The sequence below is a fragment of the Trematomus bernacchii genome, unplaced genomic scaffold (genome assembly GCF_902827165.1).
Source record: "Trematomus bernacchii unplaced genomic scaffold, fTreBer1.1, whole genome shotgun sequence".
In the NCBI taxonomy this organism is placed as follows: domain Eukaryota; kingdom Metazoa; phylum Chordata; class Actinopteri; order Perciformes; family Nototheniidae; genus Trematomus; species Trematomus bernacchii.
Genome location: NW_022987732.1, coordinates 1,435,567 through 1,459,134, shown reverse-complemented (window position 1 = coordinate 1,459,134; position 23,568 = coordinate 1,435,567). Strand labels below are relative to the sequence as shown.

Genomic DNA, 23,568 nt, shown 5'->3' with positions numbered 1-23,568 from the left:
AAGGTAGAGAAATGAAAAGTAATCCATTTTAATCTTAAAGCAGACATGGAGTAATTCAGCATGACTTCTAAATGCAGGTTAGGTATTGATCCCTTCATATCCCACTCATTATATACTTTGAAAAACCTCAGTTCCACAAAATTACAGTATTAGAAAATCAGAAACGCTATTGGACGAAGCACCGCTCATCCTCCCCCCCCCATCCCACATCTCTAATCCTGAACCAAGTGTAGCTACTCTCATCACAGATCACTTTGATCCGCAGACGCATTGTGATTGTTGACGTTCATGATGCACGGCCAGATGAACTGAAACTACTCTGTGGCTTAGGCCATATTTTCATAAATGATTCTCTTAATCCATTTGACTTTTGACCTCCACCTAGATCCAGCACCACAGCAACCCCATTGGGTCGAGCATCGAGGAGTCATTACTGCAGGCTGGAAGTCAGGTTGTATAGAAATGAAACAGAGTGTGTATAGATTTTTATCAATATACATATGATTTTATGTTTTTGGGTATTTGTTTAATTTAATTTTGTATTTTTTTTATTTACCTTTGTTTAAGTTTTATTTGATTATATGTATTATTATTTTTATTATTTATTAATTGTATTTTATTTGTATTTTTTTTTTATTATAATTATTTGTTATTATTATTGTATTTTTATTTTATTTTAAAATATATTTTATGTGTATTCTTTTTTGCAGCTTTATTTAATAAAAAAATGTTCTCGCACTATTTTAATTTGTTTTTATTTGCTTGATTTTATTTAGCATGTTGCATTGTTGTAAGAGGGACTTAAGATTGTCATTGCCAAACTATTCAGTAGCTAGTGCTCATACAACAATGAAGCCTTTGAATAATTGGATTAAAGTGTTTTGTCTAAAGATTGTTTACAAAAAACATTTAGGTTTCTGAGCATGTGTTCATGTACTTATATGTGTGTGTGTTTGTTTGTTTGCATTGCATGACAAAGGAGAACCAGATCTCAGCACAGCCTGGCAGAAGAACATGTCCTCATAAAACTGGCTTGTTAAAAAGGCTATAACGTGCTGCTTTCTATTCTGCACAGAGCTTTCCCACATGTTCCTGACCAGGAGGACTCAAATATCTATAAATCTAGAGTTTAATGGTGCCGTGTGCATCAAATGACACATTTAATCTTGCATACTGGTGTATTATGATTCTGTAAAACCCATTGTGCATGCTGCATAAAACATTTGTCCTAGATTATACGTGCAAATAAATAAACCTAATGAAGCAAAACGCAGCTGGAGTGCTTTGGTTTTTAAGTGTATCGCAAAATTTAGATTTTAAACCAAGAAAGGAACAAACACAGAGAGCACCAAGACAAGACAACAACATGGGGGTCATTTGCATATCACAAGGTAGCCCCTCCCTAAAATATACCCTACTTTATCATCTATTTTAGCCTAAATAGGATCATCATTTACTAAAGGAAAATCATGCTGTATTGAAGTACACTTACAATTAACAACTGAGACCATAAACTCATTAGAAAGATTTTACTAAGGTATTATATTGAGCAAAAATCTATTTTTTCATAGACTTCTATACTATCACTCTAAAACGAATGGAAACGCCCCCTGCTGGATATTAGAGAGAATGCAAGTTTTAGGCATTTCCGCATTTGCATCTTGGCCCGTCTCTGTTTAATTTCAACATTTTGGTGCCAAATTTCTTGTTTACCTTTGACACTGAAGTAAATGTGTTATTTGGAAGGGGCAAGTTATGAAACATCTGTATTTATATGATTAAGTTAAGAATTAGAATAGATATGTGCAACTTGAAAGGCTTGTAATGTTATAGCCTGAGTTGATTTGTGAATGCAGTATGCATTTGTGTTTGTGTCATACCTGCAGAAGACTCCCATGGTCTCGATCAGGTAGCACTGCCCCCCGTTGAAGCAGAAGTTGGGCAGCATGTCGCAGGGAGAGCGGCAACTCCCGTTCGTCATCTGGAAACCAACACGGCACCCACCCATCCCGTCTGAGCCGTCCAGAGACGCTGGAGCACCTCCTGCTGCGGGGACGTTTGGTACCGGAGCTCCTGCACCTGGAACTGAAGCCCCAGGAATGATGGACCCGGACCCTGGTGCTCGAGGCTTGGAGCGAGAAGGAGATCCAGCGGCAAGTCGAAGATCATCGTCGCTTTCGTAGGTGTCGGTGGTAGTGCTGTAGGTGTACTCATCGGCAGTGGGGGACACGCCATCTTCGTACGGTGTGAGGTAGTCGTAGTTGTCCGGCATCGCCCAGGAGGTCGAGTCGCCTCCCTGCAGCTCGTGGGCCAGCGATGAAGGAGAGGGCGGGGCCAAGTCGAGGCCACGCCCACGAGAGGAGGGATCGAAGAAGTCCACGTGGAGGACGTCGGGGTTAGAGGGCACCGAGGGCTGGGCGGTGGTGGTGGTGAAGAGGCGGTCCAGGTCAAACACGGCGGTGTCTTTGGCGTTGATCCAAGGTGGGTCGGTGTTTGGCAGACGATCCTCATCCTCCTCTTTTTCCACTTCCTTGCTCTCTTCCAGGACGTCCTTCCCGCGTGGGTTGCTAAGCAGGAGGTCGTCCGTCTCGGCAGAATCGGGGCTGATGCGAGGCGGAGCGGAAACGGCAACTTCGTCCACCGCAGGAACCAGAGTTTCGCCGAACATGCCGCTGCTCTGGTCGTCTTCCTCCTCTCCGGCGCGAGGGATCCGTCCCGCCCTCTGAGTGACAGCGTCCGGATTGGCTGAGCTCCCGGTTACAGCGACCACGACCTCATTGACCTTGACAGGCCCCTCCTCCTCGTTAAGCAGGGCGGTGACATTGGCCGCTTTGTCCTGCTCAGTGGCATTGGTCCCGGCAGCATTTCCTACAAACACAAATAAATAGGTTTCTTAGTACACATTTACCGAACGGGATATGAACGAAAACACCTTTTCTTCCTTCTAATTTGCAGAAAGTCCTAGAGAAACACAGTTGAAAAAAGACCTCTGGCATACTTAAAGAGGTGGAAAGGGTTTCCCTCGGACTTCATTGTTTTTATCGATCAGCTCTACTAAATTCTCTATTGAGCTCCAGTTACAGGAGGGTATGGATAATTAGGAACACAAGATGAATGCTGCTGGTTTCACATAGAGCACCAACAATGTTAAATACGGAAATACTGTAAAGGAATAAATAAAATTGAAGACAGAAAATACCCATTTTGAGTTTATAAAATATGCAGGTAAGTAAAATAACTTAACCCTGTTCACATAAAATGTTTTCATGAATGCAGCTCCTGTATGATCTCAATGGATGATTAATAGACCTAAAATGAGCACCGTTTGACATGTTGGCAAATTATGTATTTCAAATGAACTATTAGCGTTTCTTGTTTCCGAGTTATATGCAGATGTAGAGACAATCAGCACTGCAGAGTGTCATGATGGATTTATAATGAGTGTCTGTTTTATGGACATTTCGTTCACGAAATTGGCGAATAATGATATCCTCGGGGAAGTGTGAATCTGACAAAGTGTTTGACAAGTGAAAGTGCTTGGAAAACATGCACACAGCTTTAGAAAAAATGTCCCTCTGTGTAGCGAGCGGTAGAAAAAAAAATGCTGAACCACACAAACCATCGTGAAATCAGAAGATGCGGCAACCATTACTATGAAAAAGGAAAGACTCGAGGGGTTGAAAACAAACTGGTTGGGGACAGAGCAGGAAAAACGTCACCATCTTCTTCTGTTAGGTTTGCTGTCAGTTCCAGAAATACAGGAATTTCGATTGAGTGGTGCGGTGATAACTTTTCTTTTAAAGACTGACCTGGAAGGTAGCATCACAAGTGGACCGTTGATAAAAAGCAATGGGATTTCTCCATTTGTTTGTCAAATATTGCAGGAAATAAGCTCTGTGGCAAACACACGTTTTGTTCAGCAGGATAATCTCCACATATTAAAACCAAACTACTTTTTTTTATTTTTGAAGTAAAAAGCTAACGTTGCATCACGTAGCAATCGCTAAGCTAAAGGGGGCTAATGTTTTCGGCATGATGACGTTTAGTAGTCTCATCAAGTCGCTTGTTAGCAACCGCTGCTTGTAAGACATATAGAAGCTCTGAACATTCACAAGTAGAGTATTTACTGATGTATCTCATGTTGAAGAACAAAATAGGCCTTATTTCCGGCCTCCAACTAAAAACATGTTTACAATATTGTTGACTTTAAGACGAGGGAACTTGAGGTGGTAAAGTCTGAGTCATTTCCTGGTTTTAACAATCGTTCCTGCATCACTCTATTAATCTCAGCGATACAAATAAATGCCTATTCACTGAAATCTAATAACAATGAATCCCCCCAAGATCAAAAGAGCTGAAAAAAATTATATTTTCCAAGAATATCTGCAAAAAAAAAAGCACTGGGCAGTTGGATGCAACATCTGCTTTGTATCTGAAAAGAAACAAAAACATAGAATCACTCTTTCCAAAGAGATCTTCCAGTCAGTCCACTGCCACACAATAACAGTCTTTCTGCACTATGTGACGGACAAAGTGGGCTCAAGAAGTCTGGCATTGGGTGAAACAAATTCAAACGAGATGTGATTGGCTGCGTTCTTATCCCTCAGTCAATTACTTCATCCGAGGGCGGCTCGTTGAGTCATGCAAAAAGCTGCTTTATGGACGCTCCCCCCCTTTGGATTAAAGGAATAATACACTAATGTATCTGAATGGCAGGGATCTGGGATTAGGGATTATGGGGCTGGAGAAGGAGGGATTTGGGAGACTTTCGGGGTGCCCTGCAGGGGGGGGTGATGATCTCAAAGGAGACACAGACAAAACAGAGTCTCGACAACTGTAAGAAACATTTTAATTTATATACTTAACACTTTAGTTAAAGATATCATACATATCATTATCTACTCTCATCAAAATGGTTGACATCACATTGTTTCGGACAACATCTCTTGGGTGGTTGGGGGTTCAATTCTTGCCTCAAGGTGAATTCATGCGAGTACTGGGGGTTGTATAAGCAGCTTTGACAAACAGCCTCCAACCAATGGCATTTGTGAGGATATCTCTGCGAGGATATCTTTGAAGATAATCTGTAATCACGACCCTCTGGCATCTCCAAATCTCTAACGAGGTGCACCTACATTTATAGAACCAGTCACTTATCATTTATTAAGAACTCCACCAAAGTTTTATCTCTCAAACACACTATCAGCGAGAAATGATCCATATATTATACCTTCATCACTGATAAAACTGCAGGAGAACAACCAGGAAACCAGAGCAACCTTTACAAAATGATTGTCTTATTGGGTTGTGAAGCCTAAGAAGACAAGAAAAAACCCTTAGCAAATATGGGGAAAATACTTCAGATGGTATTTGACTCCCAAATTCATGAGAAAAAACTCCCATGCATTATAAAGTCTATACATTTTCCTCTAAAAGTGTTTTAGTCAAGGCATTGCTTCCTTTTGCAAGAGAAGAGGGATTATGTGTTTCTGAAAAATAGTTATTGTAAAAACCAAACCCTCCATCTTTGATCCTCACATTATAGTCTAATGTTCACATACAGAAACTGAAGATGTATCACCAGTCCAGTAGAAACACTTTGCAATAATCAAACCACTGAAATAAAGTAACCAGAGAGATATTGGCTCTGCTTCAATTTTCCATTTTAAATAAATAGGCTTTTCACTGTGATAAATCATTGTTTATAATGCAATATTTCTGCTGCTGCGGTCTGCATTTTATTCTCTCCGCCTCTACTGTCAAAGTGGCTTTGAGATTGTTCTACTAGTGGCTGATCTTTGGTCTTGTGAAGAGGATCATATTTTATTGTTGAATAGCAGGACAGTGCTGATAAAGAGAATACCTGCATTGACATGGAAATCTTGAATAAACACTGATCATTAAAGGTCCCATGTCATGGCCATTTCTACTGATCATAATTCCATTGTTGAGGTCTACTAGAAAAGATTTATATTGTGCAATTTTCCAAACTCACATTGGTTTCTCATACAGCATCTCTGTATAGTATGTGTATTCACCAGGTATTCACTCTCTGTCCTAAACGGCTTGTTGGAGCTCCTGCCCCCCCCCCTCCCTGTGAGCCCAGTGTGCTCTGATTGGTCGGGATGTTGCGAGGCTCGTTGCTGCGAGGAGCGGACAGGTTTCCGGGTCGGCGATACAGAGAGAACAAGCGAAACTCATCCTGAGCACACACAAACACTCACAGCCGAAGTAAAAACAATAAGTGTGGCTTGATATTGAGTAAGAAAAAGGTTTATAAACGCTGTGAGAATGGGTCTGCGGAGAGCATTTCTCCGTGATCCCAACTCGCCTATTACCAGCGTTCAGGAAGCTCTATGCAAGTCAATGGGGACTCCCTGTTAGTTAGCCAAGGGATCCTGGTGTGTGAGGTGCTCCGCGGATTGGTCCATTTGGGCCAATCTGGTCATTTGTTGTTGATTTGGGTATTCACACGTCAGAGAACCCAGGAAGCAAACGATGGAAAAAGAGAAATCTCCAACGAGGCGTTCTGGGGCAGCATAGACAGGTCTTTTCTGTGTTAGAGTTTTACTCGCTACAGGGTGTACTTTGAGGGTTTGTGACTTTGCAGACCGTTTACATGCATAAAAACCTTCATAACACACAAGGGGACGGGTAATAACCGGAAAAGCATGACATGGGACCTTTAAAGGTCTAATGAACAACAGCTGTTATCTATTCTCTTGTCCTGTGGCTTTCCCTGGTAAGAAAACAATTTATGCCCTTTCTGTTGCGCTAATCCCCCCTCCACTCGCTTCCAGTAAATACCTGATCACACAATGCTCATATCACATGGTGTCCAAACCTGCCTTCAAATTAAAAGCATAACCAACTACTTTAAAGAGGTCATATTACATGCTTTAATGTTCAAAAAGCTCTTTATTTGTCTCACACTGCCTGTGCTGCAGCACCTCTTTTCAACCTCTGTCTGAAACCAGAGCCCAGTCTGCTCTGATTGGTTAGCTGGCCGGCTCTGTTGTGATTGGTTGACCTGCTTAGAGATGTCCCGCCTCTTAGCCTATCACGTACAATGTGTTGGAGCGCTAGCCAATAGAAGCGTGAGTGTTATGCAGTGATGTCACTATGTCTCTTAAGTAAACAAAGAAGTTCAATGGAGGCGTTTCAGGCAGGGCGGAGGGGGTGTGGGAGAGAAACATCCTCTGGAGGGAACTTTAGGATTTTAGCCTTTGCAGACCATTTACATGCACCTATATAACACACTACAGGAAAGGGAAAACTCCAAAAAATAAGGCCTCTTTTACTATTAAGAATATAAATCAATGAATACATTACAAACCAATACATATGAATTCATGCATGTAATGGTTTCTGTCATCATTAGGCGTGAGACTGTCACTTTGGCCACACAGTGTTGACAGGGGGAAGGATTCCGTTTATTTAATGTTTTGTTTTCTGGCTGACAGCAGTGATCTGCGTCTTTGAAGCCGAGGTCGATCTGAGGCTAATCCGTCTAGAGGATCCACAATGCACTGCTGTTTTACACATCAACCGAGCAGCCCAGGATAATATGCCAAAAACAGCACTCTGCTGTACTATATCTACACAGAAGGATTTCACACTCCTGTGAATGCCTGTCGCTCACCAGGAAATCAGGATTACAGACCGTGAATGTCCGCCTCTCTCTTTTAAAAAACAATCATACTCGCCTTCGTTTGCTTTATCTCAACCACACACACACCTGACAGCAACACACTCATTAAGTGACAGTTTGCCCGGTGTGTGGGTGAATCTGCTGCGAAAACCCTTCAACACAACTGAAAGCTTGATTAATACAAACTGTTCTGGAAAACAGACAGTAATGGCTGCCACGTAACCCTGAAAGGATGACAGGGGGTGATGAGGAGGGATGGTAACAAGGGACACGTCATGACAGAGAGAAGAAAGACAGAGAAAGCAAGAAGGAAACACTGAAGGAGGAAGTGTCAAAGTGAGGGATGAAGAGAGACGTGACAAGGAGGAAGGGAGATGCTTTCAGTGTCCATGAACGACACTTCTGGACTTTTAATCTTCCAGTCTGTCTGTCTCTGAGGAGAAAACTCTCAGAAATACTCTCTGTACCGTCTACTATTAGCAGGCACACATCTCACAATGCTTCGGCCAGGTTATATCATAGCATGAAGCACCTGGTACCAAAAAGACAACACCTGCAATGCATGACTAGTGAGTACAATTCACAATTTGACCTGCAGACGTTAGCACATGCTCCTCAAAATCAGCCTGTTTGGGTGATCGGATGTTCAGGTATTCATGACATGCATGCAGAACATCTTCATAACCAGATCGTGTAATGAGTGTACCGAATCATCATCGAGTACTGCATATTGGCAGTGGTGGAAGAAGTAGTCAACCAACATACTTTGCTTGAGTTAAAGTATTGCATTAGCATTAACACTGTGTATGAGTACGAAACATAAAACTACTCATAGGCCGCAGAAAAGTATACATCACTGGATTATAAATATTGATACATTACACACTCGGCTAGGTAGACTGATTATTTGTAAACTAAGGTAGTGGAGTAGAAGTGTAAAGCCTTGTTTTAATATGACATTTCTGTGACCCTAGTACCCTCATGTGTTTGACATTATGAAGACTGGAACTTTCCCATTACATAAAACTTGGCATTTGTTTGGAGCCTAAAAAGCCAGTTTTGGAAATAGATGTGGAGCCAGGGTGGAGCAAATAAACACAGCAGAAAGTGAGTCACCTGTCAATCAAGTTACAATAGACTGAATGTCTTTCTGTCCCTTTAATATAAATATCCGTCGAGTTACCGAACATTGGTTCAACACAGACGCTTTTTTTGCATCTCAAACCCAATTCTCTGGGTCATTATTAGCAATGCTAGCAACATGACTCCATAAAAGTCAATGTCTGTCTCACGCCTTTTGGTCCACACAGAAATACTTTAACGTTTGTATGGATTGACACAAAAGTTTGGTGGACAGATAGCGAATCTTTTTGGCTTCAGGATGCCCTGGCTTTTCCTGGTCTAAACCACAGTGGTGTCAGTCTGCCAGCATCCTCACTGTGCATCTCTGTATTGAGATCCAATTAAATGGTGCAATTAAATGGAGTTGTCTCTCTTTCCCCGCCTTGTTAGTCTAATTTGTTTAACGAGGAGGAATCTTTTGACAGACAGCAGGAGGCTCTGTGGCAGCTTGAAAAGTAAATTCATCATAGCAGTAGTTAGTGTAGAAAATATAGTGTGTGTGGGAGAGAAAACCTAACACACTACAGGAAAGGGAGAAACCCCCAAAAGCTTAATAGGGCCTCTTTAAATAAGAAACTAAACCTAACTAAGTGGTGATTTAACAACACATTTTAAATCTAGGTCTCACTAAAAGACTGAGTATGTCCATAAAAAAGAGTTTTGAGGGCATTTAAAGTGCAACCCTAGGGAAAAAACAACAATAACTAGCGTCTTTTGTTCGAGCCGCAGACCTAGACAGACTAGACACCAGTGGACGGGTCGGGGTCAGGTCAGATTGGGACGGATCGGTTCAGACTGAGGCCCAAATGAGACCAAACTGATGAAATAACAGAGTCTCTGTTTGTTTTCCTCCCAGTGGACATGAGATAATCAAACAGTATGACATAAGGAGATTCTGCATGTCTGTGACACTATTTAGCGTGTGTGTGTGTGTGTGTGTGTGTGTGTGTGTGTGTGTGTGTGTGTGTGTGTGTGTGTGTGTGTGTGTTGACCCTCTGCCAGTATAACCCACTGGTAATTGGGGTGGCTTCCAGCTCTTCTGGTGAGGGGTGTGGATGTTCATAACGAGAAGAGCTTGGCAATGTCTTCTCCTGTGTGTGTGTGTGTGTGTGTGTGTGTGTGTGTGTGTGTGTGTGTGTGTGTGTGTGTGTGTGTGTGTGTGTGTGTGTGTGTGTGTGTGTGTGTGTGTGTGTGTGTGTGTCAGACTGATTGTTCGGGGGGTGACGGCGCCTCAAGGCCAAGTACTGTAAGCCTGGTCTGGCGAGCGGCCGACTTTCGGGGTCTTTTGTTTAACCCGGATCATTTAGGAGAGGGGTAGCCTACCAAAACCACCCATAGTGACCCGGAAAGCTATTATTGGCTGTGACAACGTATTAAAATGAATCTGATTGGTTGTGACAGTTAGGGCCCGCTAGCCAGTTTGGTGACCCAGACTGGGGTAAGAAGGGCAAAGGTTTGACACTGGCATATCAACAAGAGCTTAGAGGCTCCTTTGGCCAAACTGACCTCACTTTCGACATATATGTAACAGTACTCATAAAGCAGAATGTCTCCTTTCAAAGTATTATTTTACTATGGAACAGTATATTACATTGTATTCTTTACCACTAAAATATACAGGTAAGGGCATTTACCTGCAAAAAATACATGTATCTTGGCCAATAGCGCATGCACACCTTTGTTGTCCCTAAGCCCCGCCTCTGCATCAACGCTTGTCTCGACTCAGTCAAATAAACGGAGGAAATTCAAATTGTTGATCAGAGTTTGAAAGCTAGAGTGAATACGTGAGTTTTGAGAGATTTTTTGAAGGAAGTTGGCCTTTCGGATGAAAAATGTACTTCCCTAATGTAAGTAAATTGGAAAAAGTTATTTTGAGCCCAACGCCGTCACCATTACACTTTGGCATGTGTCATCATCTCTAACACGGTCTACTAAGTAATCAAAGTTCCAGTTCTTAGAAAAACACATTAGCTTTTAAAAAGGTGCAACATTTGACCATGAGCCAGTAATTGCAGAGCGAGGTGCAACACTTTCCTTGAAGTCACTTATTTAACCTAGAGAAAGAAGAGGCTAAGTGATGCCGGGCTTCAATTATATATCAGTCATAAAGTGCTGTGCCGCCTTGCAGGAAAGGTCAGAGATGGAAATAGGTGAAGAGGCACAGCGAGGGGTGAAGTGCAAATGCAACTGTGCTTTCTACATTTTTCATAAGCTCCTTTGCCTTAGTGTTCCCACCTGAACACATTTTTAATCAGATATTTAGAGTGTTTGTAATTTCTTACTCTTGCAAAAAGGAAAATAGTGGATCTAGGCAACTGTAATAAGTCATTTATTCAGGTTTCAGTGCTTATTACATAACAAATCTGACTACAGTGTGACAGTGTTTTGCATTTCCTGCAGTGCGTGGACATTAAACACAGGAGGGATGATTTCATTATGAAAATGGCTGCATTGAGCTGAGTGAATGGAGATGAAGCAGAGAGCAGGGAGAGCCTCTTCAACTCATTCTCATTGATTTAAGCATCAAATACCTAAACCTCAAGAGAACCGCACGCACGCACGCACGCACACACTACACGCACGCACACACTACACGCACGCACGCACGCACGCACACTTGTTCCCACAGTTTCTCACTAGTGAATAAGCCATGAGGGTTTTGTATCTTGCTCAGTGACATCGAGGAGGAGGAAATGCACAGGTCTGCATTCGGCGCGAATTGAAAACCTCTGCATCGATTTTACACCTCTCTTTCTAAATCTCTCCGCCATCTTTTTTTACTTTCTTCTTCTCCCTTGTCTTGTCATCTCCTCACCTCCTCTTCATCACCTCCATCTTCTCTCATATGTTTAGTCAATTTCATCTCCATCCTTCTCATTCTCCTCTCTTCTCTCTTTTTCTCTCCTCCTCTCCTCCCATCACATAAACCCTTTCATTTCTGACTCCACAGGTGGTGGGATGGAGCGAGGATGTGTTGCTATGGAAACGCTCTCGGCCTAGAGCTGCAAAAAACAGGCAAGATCTGTATCCACACACACACACACACACACTCGTGCACACAGGGGGACACACACAACTAATAATAATGTGTTTATCTCTGAAGAACTGCGCTTTTATGAGGTTGAAAAATGTGATACTGTGCGATTCCTCAGTGAGTGTGTGGACACGTGTGCATGCACGTGTATGAAGCCACTCTATAGATGTGTTCGTGTGTGTGTGTGTGTGTGTGTGAGTGTGAGTCTGTGTTTAGCATGTTAAGTCTATGCATACTGTGCATCCATGCACTTAAATGTACACAGCCTGTTTTTTCCTCGTCCCTTGTGACCTGATTTTGAACCGTTAGTCAATTAATATTCAAGTGTAAGCATGCAAGCATCTGTGTTTTACACACACACCAACCCCCCCCCACCACCTACACTCAGATGTGTAAGTGCCAGTCTGACATGTACAGTAAAAGATGCTCTTATTCATTTCTGTTTTTAAAAGAAACAGTTAAAAACGGGAAGCTGTGTCCCGTGTTTTCAGTCAAAAAAAGGAAAGATGCCACCGAAAGGAAAAGCCCAGATTTGACTTTTTCTAAATGTAACACATGTAACATAATCATAGAAGTTTTTTGTAATCTAGAAAATATTCACATTTTAGAAGCCTAATCTGGTGAATTTCTTGAGATTTTGTCAAGGAAATAAATGTTTAAATGATGATAATTTCTTAACAATATAATTTTCTCTTTTCTAATCGTTTCTGCTCTACAGTGCAAGTCTGACCACATAAACCACAACACATATCCTCTCCTCTCATTATCTGTCTCTCTGCTGGACCTGGTTCGTTTTCATGACAGGTGAGTGACTGTGACTGTGTGTGTGTGTGTGTGTGTGTGTGTGTGTGTGTGTGTGTGTGTGTGTGTGTGTGTGTGTGTGTGTGTGTGTGTGTGTGTGTGTGTGTGTGTGTGTGTGTGTGTGTGTGTGTGTGTGTGTGTGTGTGTGTGGGTGCCCTGAATGCTAATATGACAGTGTGCAGCAGGGGAAGATGGTTGAGGAGAAAGGAGGACCGTGCACTGCCAGACGGAGAGGAGAGATTGTGCACAAGCATGAACTCGATGACTCGCTTCCCAAGGACACACACACAGTCTAGCACCTTCATTACACACTCACACACACACTCACACACACATTTACACCATATACACAGCAAACACAGAGACAGGTGCAAGCCTACGCACACAAAAAAGATGTGCTTTTATTCCATCTTTCATCTTTTTTTCTGCACACACACACCGCCTACATGAACACACACATATGTAAATGACTGTTCAAGGGCACCCAGAGTTTGAGAACAACGCCAACTCAGCACTGCAACAAAAAAAAGAAGGCGCACATACGGGACTATAATTGTTTCGTCTTTGAGCGGGAAGGACAGCAGCAGCCGGCACTGTGCAGACTGTCGGTGGAAACTTCTGACCTTCTCCACCTGGGGCAAAAACTTCTGAACGACTAGCGAAGAGGACGAAGACAATGACACCCCGAACAACTGTCACACCTGCAGGGAAAAACACCTGGACGCTGACAAGGACGAAGAGAAGCACCTGCAGGAAGGGACACTTGCATTTTAGGACTTAGATGAGTTTTATAAAGCTACCTCTGACTCAGATTCTTATGCAAAAACGTAAAAGGATGAGCAATTTTCCCAGGGATAGTTTCTGAGTTGAAAGGGGCACTTACTTCCAATGAGACACTGTGCTTCAATGAGTTTTATAAGAGCCTCTCACTTAGGTTAAAGCTACACTTTACACATTGTGCATGTGACCATTTAGCATTTGAATTGAATCTTTAAAAGTCACAGGAACAACACTGAGTTTCAGGGTTCAGAGGGTTCACTGCAGGTAGCGTATGTTCATCCTGCTGTATTTGCTCATGTACTGTGTGCATGTTTTGACTGAATCTTATATACGTAATATACATGGTGTCCTTGAAGCAATGGGGTTCCAATTATTCAGATCTATTAAGTCAAATACAGTCTGAAAGTACTCTATTACAAGTAAAAGCACCAAATTCAAGATTATAGCTCAAACTAAGAACTACAGTTTTTACTTCAAAACTGCAAAATGAAAAATCAAAAGCTAATACAATCAATCTGCAGAACGGCTCGTGTAAAAGAGTCAATTTTATTAACAGAATAGTAATATAGTACTGCATCACATAGTATAAGCATATTTAATTTTTTGTGAAACATATATATATTGTGAGTCGGTGTTCATTTGTATGTAGTGGAGCACGACCAGAGTGGATACATTCTGTAACATCCTGGATTTGATTGGATTTGAATGAAAATGATTAGCAGCATTTTGTCATTTAAACCTTTAAGTCGTCCACTACAGCAGATTACAAGAGGCGTCAGGTTTAGTTGAAAACACATTAGTTTGACTTTTTAATGCTGGAGCACAATGTATTTTTGTCTGGATATTTGTTTGTTGATGTTGGACATGGAGCTGCTGTGACGCAAGCCAAATTTCAGACTTGATCTGACAAATAAAGTAATATCGTATCGTATCGTATCGTATCGTATAAAGTTTAGACAATAAATAAGTCATTAGTATCACTTGTTTTAAAGCCCTAAAAGAGAAGAGGGATATTCTCCACATGGCTTTGGTTGTAGTTTGTTGAACCACAATGGAAACGCGTCACATGGATTCATCGTATTTGTAACCTCAGTTACTCTCTCACTACTGCCAGGCAGAGTTTTTGAGTCATCACACAAAATAAATCAATCAATTCATGAAGGGCACAGGCTGCTCACTATTATTGATCACACAGAGCTTACAATCAGAGTCAGTCAGTCACACTTTGCTGGACCATAACGGTACACTAAATATCTCACACTGAAATGAAGGGTAATTGGACTTATTTAGGGTTAACAGCTGTTTGAAGCAGGAGGGAACTGAGTAACTGGTGGAGAGGCTTGAAGATGCATGAAGAGGTGGAGTTAAGGAGAGTTAAGGGAGTGCTTTAAAGAGATAATGATGAGGACTATGGGGTAAACCTCAGAGCTATAGTTTAAAAAATGGATATTGAGCAACCGGTGTGCCAACAATAATTCTGTCTGTGATCAGAGATTAAACAAATTGTAACATTAGAGTTGTACTGATACAGTAAATCTGCTGGTGTCTTTATTTTTCACACGTGTTTCTGTTTTATAATTGGAAGAGTGATAGACACTAAGATATGTCTTAAGTGTTTGTTGATTGTTATGTGTCTAACTGTCCAGAGACTGCAGATAGAAACTAGCATCTTTTTTATAGAAGAAGTAGAAGCAGTCAATGTTTATTTTTTAGTGGATTCATATTTTGTATTACTTATAATCTGAATCTGTAAAGTAACCAAAGCGTTCTAAAGATGTAGTGTAGTATAAAGTACAATATTGGCTTCAAAATGTAGTGGAGTAGAAGTACAAACTATCATACAATGAAAATACTCAAGTTAAAGGTAGGGTAGGTAAGAATGGAGAAACCAGCTCGAGTGCGCTAGAATTTGAAAGTACGCAGCCGGAAAAAATCTGCCCCTTCCTTCAGACTTCCTTACAGAGCCCCTCCTCCAACACACACGAACGCGCACATGACCAATGAGGGCACGAGATAAGTTTGTGCACAGATGGAAGGCTGACAGGCAGGTAGGCCATCCAGTTATTTTAGCCGGGCCGGCTCAGATGATTGGTCGTGCTTTTTACAGAACTACGGCTTCCACAGATGACATTTTTTTATGTATTTATTGTCAAAGCATTTAATGTATTCATTGCTATCGGGATGTTAAGAGCATTCCATGGAATATAACAAAAAGTGTTTCTGAAGTGAATTACCTACCCTACCTTTAAGTACAAGTAAATCTAAATTGTACTTCAGTAATTATTTAGTGTACTGCATTGCATTTAACTACGGTCTGTTATCACATGTTTAAAATTGTGAAAAACAAACATTTGCACACCTCAGAGGAGGCTGAAATGCACAAACACACGTACTGTATATTACAGTATGTCTGTGCACACACACACACACACACACACACACACACACACACACACACACACACACACACACACACACACACACACACACACACACACACACACACACACACACACACACACACACACACACACACACACACACACACACACACACACACAGCAGCTGGTTGGGGGGTCAGGCCTGTGGACACACACTGATCAGTACGTATGCTGATGTTGGCCTGCAGCAGATCCAGGTGGGAGGATGTTACAAATGAGATTAGGATCACGTAGTTCCCGACAATCAGATTAATCTGGGATGACGGACATATTAGCTCAACAGATCCCAAATGAGTGCTACGAGAAAGGTTTGATGGAGAAGAGAGTGTCAATAAAGTTGATTTGCTTTCGTTTTTTAGTCCAAAAACACCAACGACGGTGATATGGGCTGCAAGCGTTGATTTACATTCTCAAGTACATTTTAATTAGTTTTCTATCTGTCAAATACAAGGAAATAATATCCAATAGCTTGCTTTGTCTAACAGAGCAAAACAAATGTGTAATCATATGAAACAGAGGAAAGCAGAAAATCTGGAGTCTGCTAGTTTTTGCAAAATAAATTACTTGACATTAATGACATGAACTGAAAATTGTCTGAACTATTTGTTAATCCTTTAACCATGACCATGTCTTTAATGTATTAGGGCTGCCACAATTTTAGATATGGTCAACATGAATATCTTGGCCGGAGAATTTACAAAAATTTTATAAATTCAGCAAAATATATACAGAACATTTTAAAAGACTTCCGTTATAATTAGTCAAATTCATCTTTAACTTTGTTTATTGCGCATTTTGTCTCTTTTTTGACAAATTCATTGGTTTTTTTGCCTGAAAATTAGCTCCATTAAGTCGAGTGAAGAGTATATATTGGGCTTTCACAATGCGAAGATATTGAAATACAAAATCAAAGTACTCAACCGAAGAATAAGTAACTCAAAATGGTACGTTCCTTGCGGAAATGTACTTGGTAAAATCCCAACTCAGGTCCCAAATATGTGCACTCAATAAAATGTATGATTGAATGAGTAACTGTTATCAGATTCAAAGTACAGCCGGATAAAAAAACATCTTTCCTTTTGGTGTCACTCTGCTTAAATGATGCTCAGCAGATTGAGAAGTTTTCAAAATTAAATATGAATACTCAGACATGACTCCTGGCTGCTCTAAATGTCTGTCACTCCGTCACTTAGAAAGATGATCTAACATGTACAGACTTTGTTGTCTCACTTCTTCTGCTTCCCGTTGAACGCTTCAGGCAATATTTTAAGAAATGAGAAGTACATTTTTTCCTTCTTGCATTATACGAGTCAAAACAGAGATGTTTGCACGGCCGACAGGGAAATGTGTACATCTGCTGCAAATCACACACGGTCAACGAGCATGAAATCATCCTGCAGAAATAATGAATACACCAATACGGGAAATGATATCATCGAGAAATTAGAGCTAGAGTATTGATGGACTACACCCATTGCAACACACACACACACACACACACACACACACACACACACACACACACACACACACACACACACACACACACACACACACACACACACACACACACACACACACAGCAATGGTCTGTAGGCGTAGAGCCACCACACATATCATCGTGTGCCAAAACTCAGCCAACGTTTTGAGCCCTAATGAAATTCTAAGCGTGAACACATTATGGCGGCGATATGCACAAACTGTGCTGCCAGCCGGTGCCAATGGGATGGTGCGTGGTTTCCATGGCGACGGAGACGATGCAGAGGCGAGAGAGACAGCGAATAGAAAAAAGCCATTGTTCACCAATAATAAACCGAAGCTGTAGACGGCATTAGTCTTTATGATTGGTAATCTTTCTTTTTTTTTGTCCTTCTGCACACTGCAATAAAAAAGGCTGGATAGTGGAGTCATGTGGGGGGGATGGTGGGGGTTGGCTTAATCAAAGATAATCTGCCGGCATGCAGATATGTGTCAGCAGGCCGGAGGAAGAGGAGGAGAAGGGCATGTATGTCCATGAGTTTCAGTGCAGAAACCATTAGTCTGCCAATCACCCATCTACCAGCTTAACGGTGCATGGGGGAAGGGAGTAAGGGAGGGACACCGGCATATCATCTGTATTAACACACACACACACACTGAAGGAGGAAGAGGAGGATTGCAAATGGCCACCGGAGAAAAAAGCCGACAGGAAATGACTGACAGTATTCTGGTCGGCTGTTGTCAAGTCAGGGCAGTTGGCTTTGGTCGTCTGAGCCTCGTTTACAGATGTGGGGCAAGCTGCCGACTCCACACTCCACCGGTGAAGCGAGAAGACATGTGTGTGTGTGTGTGAGTGTGAGTGTGAGTGTGAGTGTGAGTGTGAGTGTGAGTGTGAGTGTGAGTGTGAGTGTGAGTGTGTGTGGTGTGTGTGTGTGTGTGTGTGTGTGTGTGTGTGTGTGTGTGTGTGTGTGTGTGATGGGGGTGGAGGAGGAGGGTTAGCCCAAGGTTGTTTTAAGACGTCTGCACTAGATCTGCCAACCTCTTTTTGTTAAATATCCACCTGAGGTCAAGCTGACACAAGTCCCGCAGCATCCATGAAAAGTGACACAAACATCCCTAAGGGGGGGAGGGATGAAGAGCTAATTGGTCTTCTTCCTGTGAGGCGACAGCACCAACTACATGTTAATAAGTCAAATTTGGAAGGTATTAGGTTGATTTTTTAACCTTTGGATAATCAATGCTAGCTTTTTCCCCCTGCTTCCAATATTTATGCTAAGCTAATTCTCCAAAATCCAATTTACTTATAAGATTGCATCGACTGGGAAATGTCCAAACCAATATAACTGCAGAATAACGGAACATTTGCTGCTGCTTTTAGCATTTACAAAGTGGACGTTTTGTTAATAAACTGTTTTTTTTTACCTTGGCACCATGCTCGGCGTCTCCACCTGTTTCCATTCTTGCTAAGCTAACCTACTGGATGCAGCTTCATATTCAACCAACACCCAATTACGGCATCGATCATTTCTTCCACTTCTTGGATGTCAAACTTTGATTTAAGGGAGATCAGGCCAAATAATGTACACAATATTGCCACAGTTTGCATGTGGATTACACTACAAACTATGAAACTCTGCTTGAACTACAATTTTTTTTAACATGTCTATAAAACATTAGGTCGGTAAATGGGGAACAAATCCACTTGCTCCTTCAAAGGCAAAAAAAAAAACTAAAACTCGTGGCATTTGAAGGGAACACGAAAGTAATAGCTGATGATTGAAGGCACATAAACTGGTCAGTGTGCACAATCATTATTGGCTCAGATTATGCAACGTTCAATGATCTTGGATATGTTTCCCCCCCCCCTCATTTTCAATTTTTCTCGCTCCAAATAAAACACCCATAAAAAAACAACATCATATTAATGGGGGGCTTCACCTTGACATCACACTGCATGAATTGTACCCGGTGCAATGAAAGGAATCAACCAGATTATATTGGATTATAACGCCAGATTGATTTCATCCCGTGCACACTGCTGCATTATTAATCTGACAGTAATGTAGTTCGCCGTGTGCAATGAATCTCAGACAAAGAGACAGAGAGCGAAAGAAAGCCTCCATGTCTTTTTTTTATGTTTACTATGGTGGGTTTTTTCCCCCTCTGTGTATCAGAATGTCCATCCACATCCCTTCATGCATTATTCATATAGTCCCCCCAGCACTAATCCTCGCCTTTGTGTGGCTGTAGTGCCAGTGTGCCTCCAGGGAACTGCTTTATACTGCATCGGCTGGACGCTGTCACTGTCACACATCTCTGTAAATTCTCCTCCGACTGTGGCTTTAAATGTGACTGCAATAATCCATAGTGTTCATTTAGTGACCTGATTTTGCTGAAAAAAGCCTCAGTAGTGTGTTACCGGTGTTTCCTGTGGTGTGTGGAGTTAAATTGTAATTTTTAACCCGCCATGTTGTATAATTTTCCTGCATTGAGCTCATAGTAAACTCATTCTGTACTCATGTCTTCAGATATCTCTTTGGGGTCTCACAACAGTTGAATTAATTCCATTATATTCTGTCTTGCAGTGCGTCTATGGTGTCCAATGGGTATATATTGACCTCATTGTTACCCCCTCTTGTGTCTCTATAATATCCATAAGGGCTTAGATGTGTCTTTCTTTACTGTGACCTAATTTCAGTTTGTGTCTCCTGTGACAAATATTCCTGCAGGGACTGAGTATTTTATAGTGATTTCGCCCTGAAATGTGTCCACTATATCAATGCAAGATAGTTTTTTTAATCTTGTGATATAACTACAGTATCATATTAAGGCAATATTTGCTCTACTGTCCATCCAAAATGTGGATTATTCAAATTTTCTGAGGACAGATTCTCCAAAATCCAATTGAATACTCAGTTTGCATTGAGTGGGAGATTTAAAAACCAATATAAAGTGCAGAATAATGTCACATAATGTTACTATCCAATATCTATCAAGACCAGTTGAGTGTGCAGCGCCTGCTAACCCACAATCCGAGGCTCACTGACCTCCTTTCTGGCTGCCCTGTGGGAGTGTGTTTAGGTAACCTTGCTCCTCAGATGCTGCTGCAGCAATTTTGAAGCACATTTTTCGAAAAGTGGAAGGTTTTTTGTTTGCATGATTTGATTGCAGTGCACGGTGAAGGGCAGTTTCTTACCGTGGACAGGCAGCGGCATCAAGTGCAGAGCCAGGACGCAGAACAGCAGCGTTATTCTCCAGCATCCCGTGCAGAAGCTCCTCTCCTTCCCCTGCATCCTCACCGTGCAATGATATAATAGAGATGTGAGAAAAATAAAGCCGGAAAATCCCTGCTTTTATAGCGGTACTAGAGTTCAAAAATGTTGCAAAAAAGTAATCCGGGTGTGTTTTAATTTGTCTAGACTCCAGCCTCCCTGCGCTTCTCCTCCATAGCCGCTTGTTCTCAGCTGTCTCTGTGTCCGTCGCTATTTCTCACGCTCGGCTCAGTTAAGAGGTTGGTTACGGCTCCATTGCCACAGAAAGGCGGTCGGTGAGGAGGAGGAGGTGGTGGTGGTGGTGGTGGTTGGAGGCGGGGTGTGGGGGGTGCGTAAAGGGGGACGCACGCCGTGGTCCGGTTTGGCTTGTTTTGGCTCAGAACGGATCGGTGCTTTGGGCACTTTGTGGCTGGAACAAAACGCACGGCGGAGTGCAGCGCGCTCTGCAGCCTTCTCACCATCTGGGGAGGGGGAAAGATGGTTGTTGATGCCCCCCCTTCCTCCTCCTCCCCCCTTTTCCTATAAAACGCTTCCCTCCTCCTCCTTCTCCTACTCCATCCTTCCTATTTCCAAAAACTTTTCTTCGATCTTCTAAAAGTTAACATATATCCTCTTCCTAGTCATTTTTGTATTTTTTTCTCTTTTGTTTCGGATATTTCTCATCTTAACCCTCACTTATATTATGTTTTCCGATAGTTGTTGTCCTCTCTGAACTTCCTTGTCGTCTTTCCAATTTGTTTTCTTCCTTTTCTCTCACATCCACATCTTACTTCCATCCTATTAATTTCCCCCAAATGTCTTTCTCTTTTCTTACTTTTTCATATTTACAAAGCATCAATGTTTCTCCTCCCCAGACTTTTTCCAATAACTCCTTTTCACTTTAATTGTTTTTAAATATATATTTAATCGACACAGAATGTTGTCCTCTTTCCAAAACCTTAACAATGACATTTTACTTCCTTACACTTCCCTCCTTCCTTTCTTCTTCACTTCCACCTTTACCATTCCCTGGAAACATGTCTCCTCCTCTTCCTCTTTCTTCCCTCCTCCACCTGCTTCCAACTTCAACTTTTGGGACATTTTTCCGATCTATCTACTTCCTCTTTCACTGTCCCAAAACGTTTCCACCTCCTCCTACTCCTCCCTCTATCCCTTTATCTGCTATTCATCACAGTGTTGGATCTCAATAGGAGTAGCACTCTTCACTATTCTTTTCCCCTCTAGGGACATTTCGAAGGAGCTTAACTTCAGTGTGTGTGTGTGTGTGTGTGTGTGTGTGTGTGTGTGTGTGTGTGTGTGTGTGTGTGTGTGTGTGTGTGTGTGTGTGTGTGTGTGTGTGTGTAAGTAGTAGTTTGAGATTATGCACAAAAAAAAAAAGTGTTTTTTGATGCCGTCAAAACAAGCAGCTTTGTTTGATGGTGTGACACAGAGAAGCAAACAAAAGGGGGGAGGGTGAGGAGAGGAAAACGTGGGGGGTGTCTGGGTGAAAGGAGGGTAAATGGGTGGGGGGGGTCGGGGGTGCACACAGTGATGAATGCCCAAGGGCCCCGAGGGTAATGGTGGTGGTGGGGGTCGTGGGCATTCTTCCACACACACAAAAAAGCATAAAGAGAGAGGGGCTGGGCAACAGGAGATGTTTTGTGTGTGTGTGTGTGTGTGTGTGTGTGTGTGTGTGTGTGTGTGCGTGTGCGTGTGCGTGTGCGTGTGCGTGTGCGTGTGTGTGTGTGACAGCATTAGACAACAAAATGAAATGTTTAGTGGAATAGAAAATGTGTTTGGGTGGAAAGTAGGACAAGAGGACATTTTGGTGGCTTTCATTTAATTCGTATAAAATATGGACCCTTTCTGTCATTTCTGACATTTTTTGGGAACACTATGTGAACAATGTGTATCCTCCATAAAACATGATGCCAAAAAAGGTTTTGAATAAGTACCAAGCACCTGTGAAATCTCTTTATTTTCTCTTTCCATTTACATCTCTATTCCTGCCTCACAGATCCACACATGTTCATTATGAGCACAATAGGATTACATTCACACTGCCGACCTTTCTGCTTTTATCTGATTTCACTGGACGAGTGGTTTGATCTATTCCCCTTTGTGATGCCAATATGAGCTGGACAGGAAAACAATAACAAAATACATCAAATCTGTTATGAAGTTTAATTTTGGGCTCACTTGATGCAGTTGTATCTTCAAATCCACCAAATCTAATAAAGTGGGATATTTGTCTTTTCATCTGTCTTCATGTTGTCTCACTCATGTCTATGCTGTCATCATATCTCAGGTGAAACCTTGGTGATAAATAAACTCACAATAAGTGCTTAATGATACTCCAAAAGACCATCTCTACAATCATGCTGGCAGCTTTGTGAGGAATTTTGACACAGAAGAGCAAATTAAACCAACTGGTCCTGTGTTGAACATGAACATTGAAAGCAACATTTATGGAAATGCATCCAGTAGTTGTTAAAATATTTCTGGCTGTACCAAAATGGTGGAACAGACGACCAAGAGACTATTAAGCCACAGCGCTTATCACCAAAGTTTCACAGTTTTCACACCCAAGAAGTGTTTAAAAATAAGCTTGTCAAATACACACACACACACACACACACACACACACACACACACACACACACACACACACACACACACACACACACACACACACACACACACACACACACACACACACACACACACACACACACACACACACACACACACACACACACACACACACACACACCAGACTAATTCAGTCTGGCAGCCCTGTGTACCCCAGTATGTTGGGGTTAATTCCTCGTGCAGCTATCATATCCGATTGAGGGTCACGTGCTGTTGTTGTGACAGTCCGGGCCGACCTCTTTAGGGATATTATATTAAATGGGGTACAGGGCTCATAATGGATTAGGCGGGGACATTTAATCCTTCCTCAAAAACATAAACAGTCCCCTTCCCCTCCTTTCACTACGTCTGCATTTC

General features: G+C 41.9%; 1 protein-coding gene across 15 annotated transcripts in view; it reads right to left on the bottom strand.

The window, feature by feature from the left end:
• Positions 1–21,061, bottom strand: part of cspg5a (chondroitin sulfate proteoglycan 5a) — a 50,892-nt gene extending 29,831 nt beyond the window's left edge. For all 15 annotated transcript variants that reach the window (XM_034145781.1, XM_034145783.1, XM_034145784.1 and 12 more), the window contains exons 1-2: positions 20,505–21,061; positions 1,881–2,868 (exon numbers count right to left, since the gene is read on the bottom strand). In XM_034145781.1, the coding sequence (XP_034001672.1) occupies positions 1,881–2,868; positions 20,505–20,601 (1,085 nt within the window). In that variant the 5' untranslated portion in view covers positions 20,602–21,061. The remainder of the gene's footprint in view (positions 1–1,880; positions 2,869–20,504) is intronic.
• Positions 21,062–23,568: the final 2,507 nt, after the last annotated feature.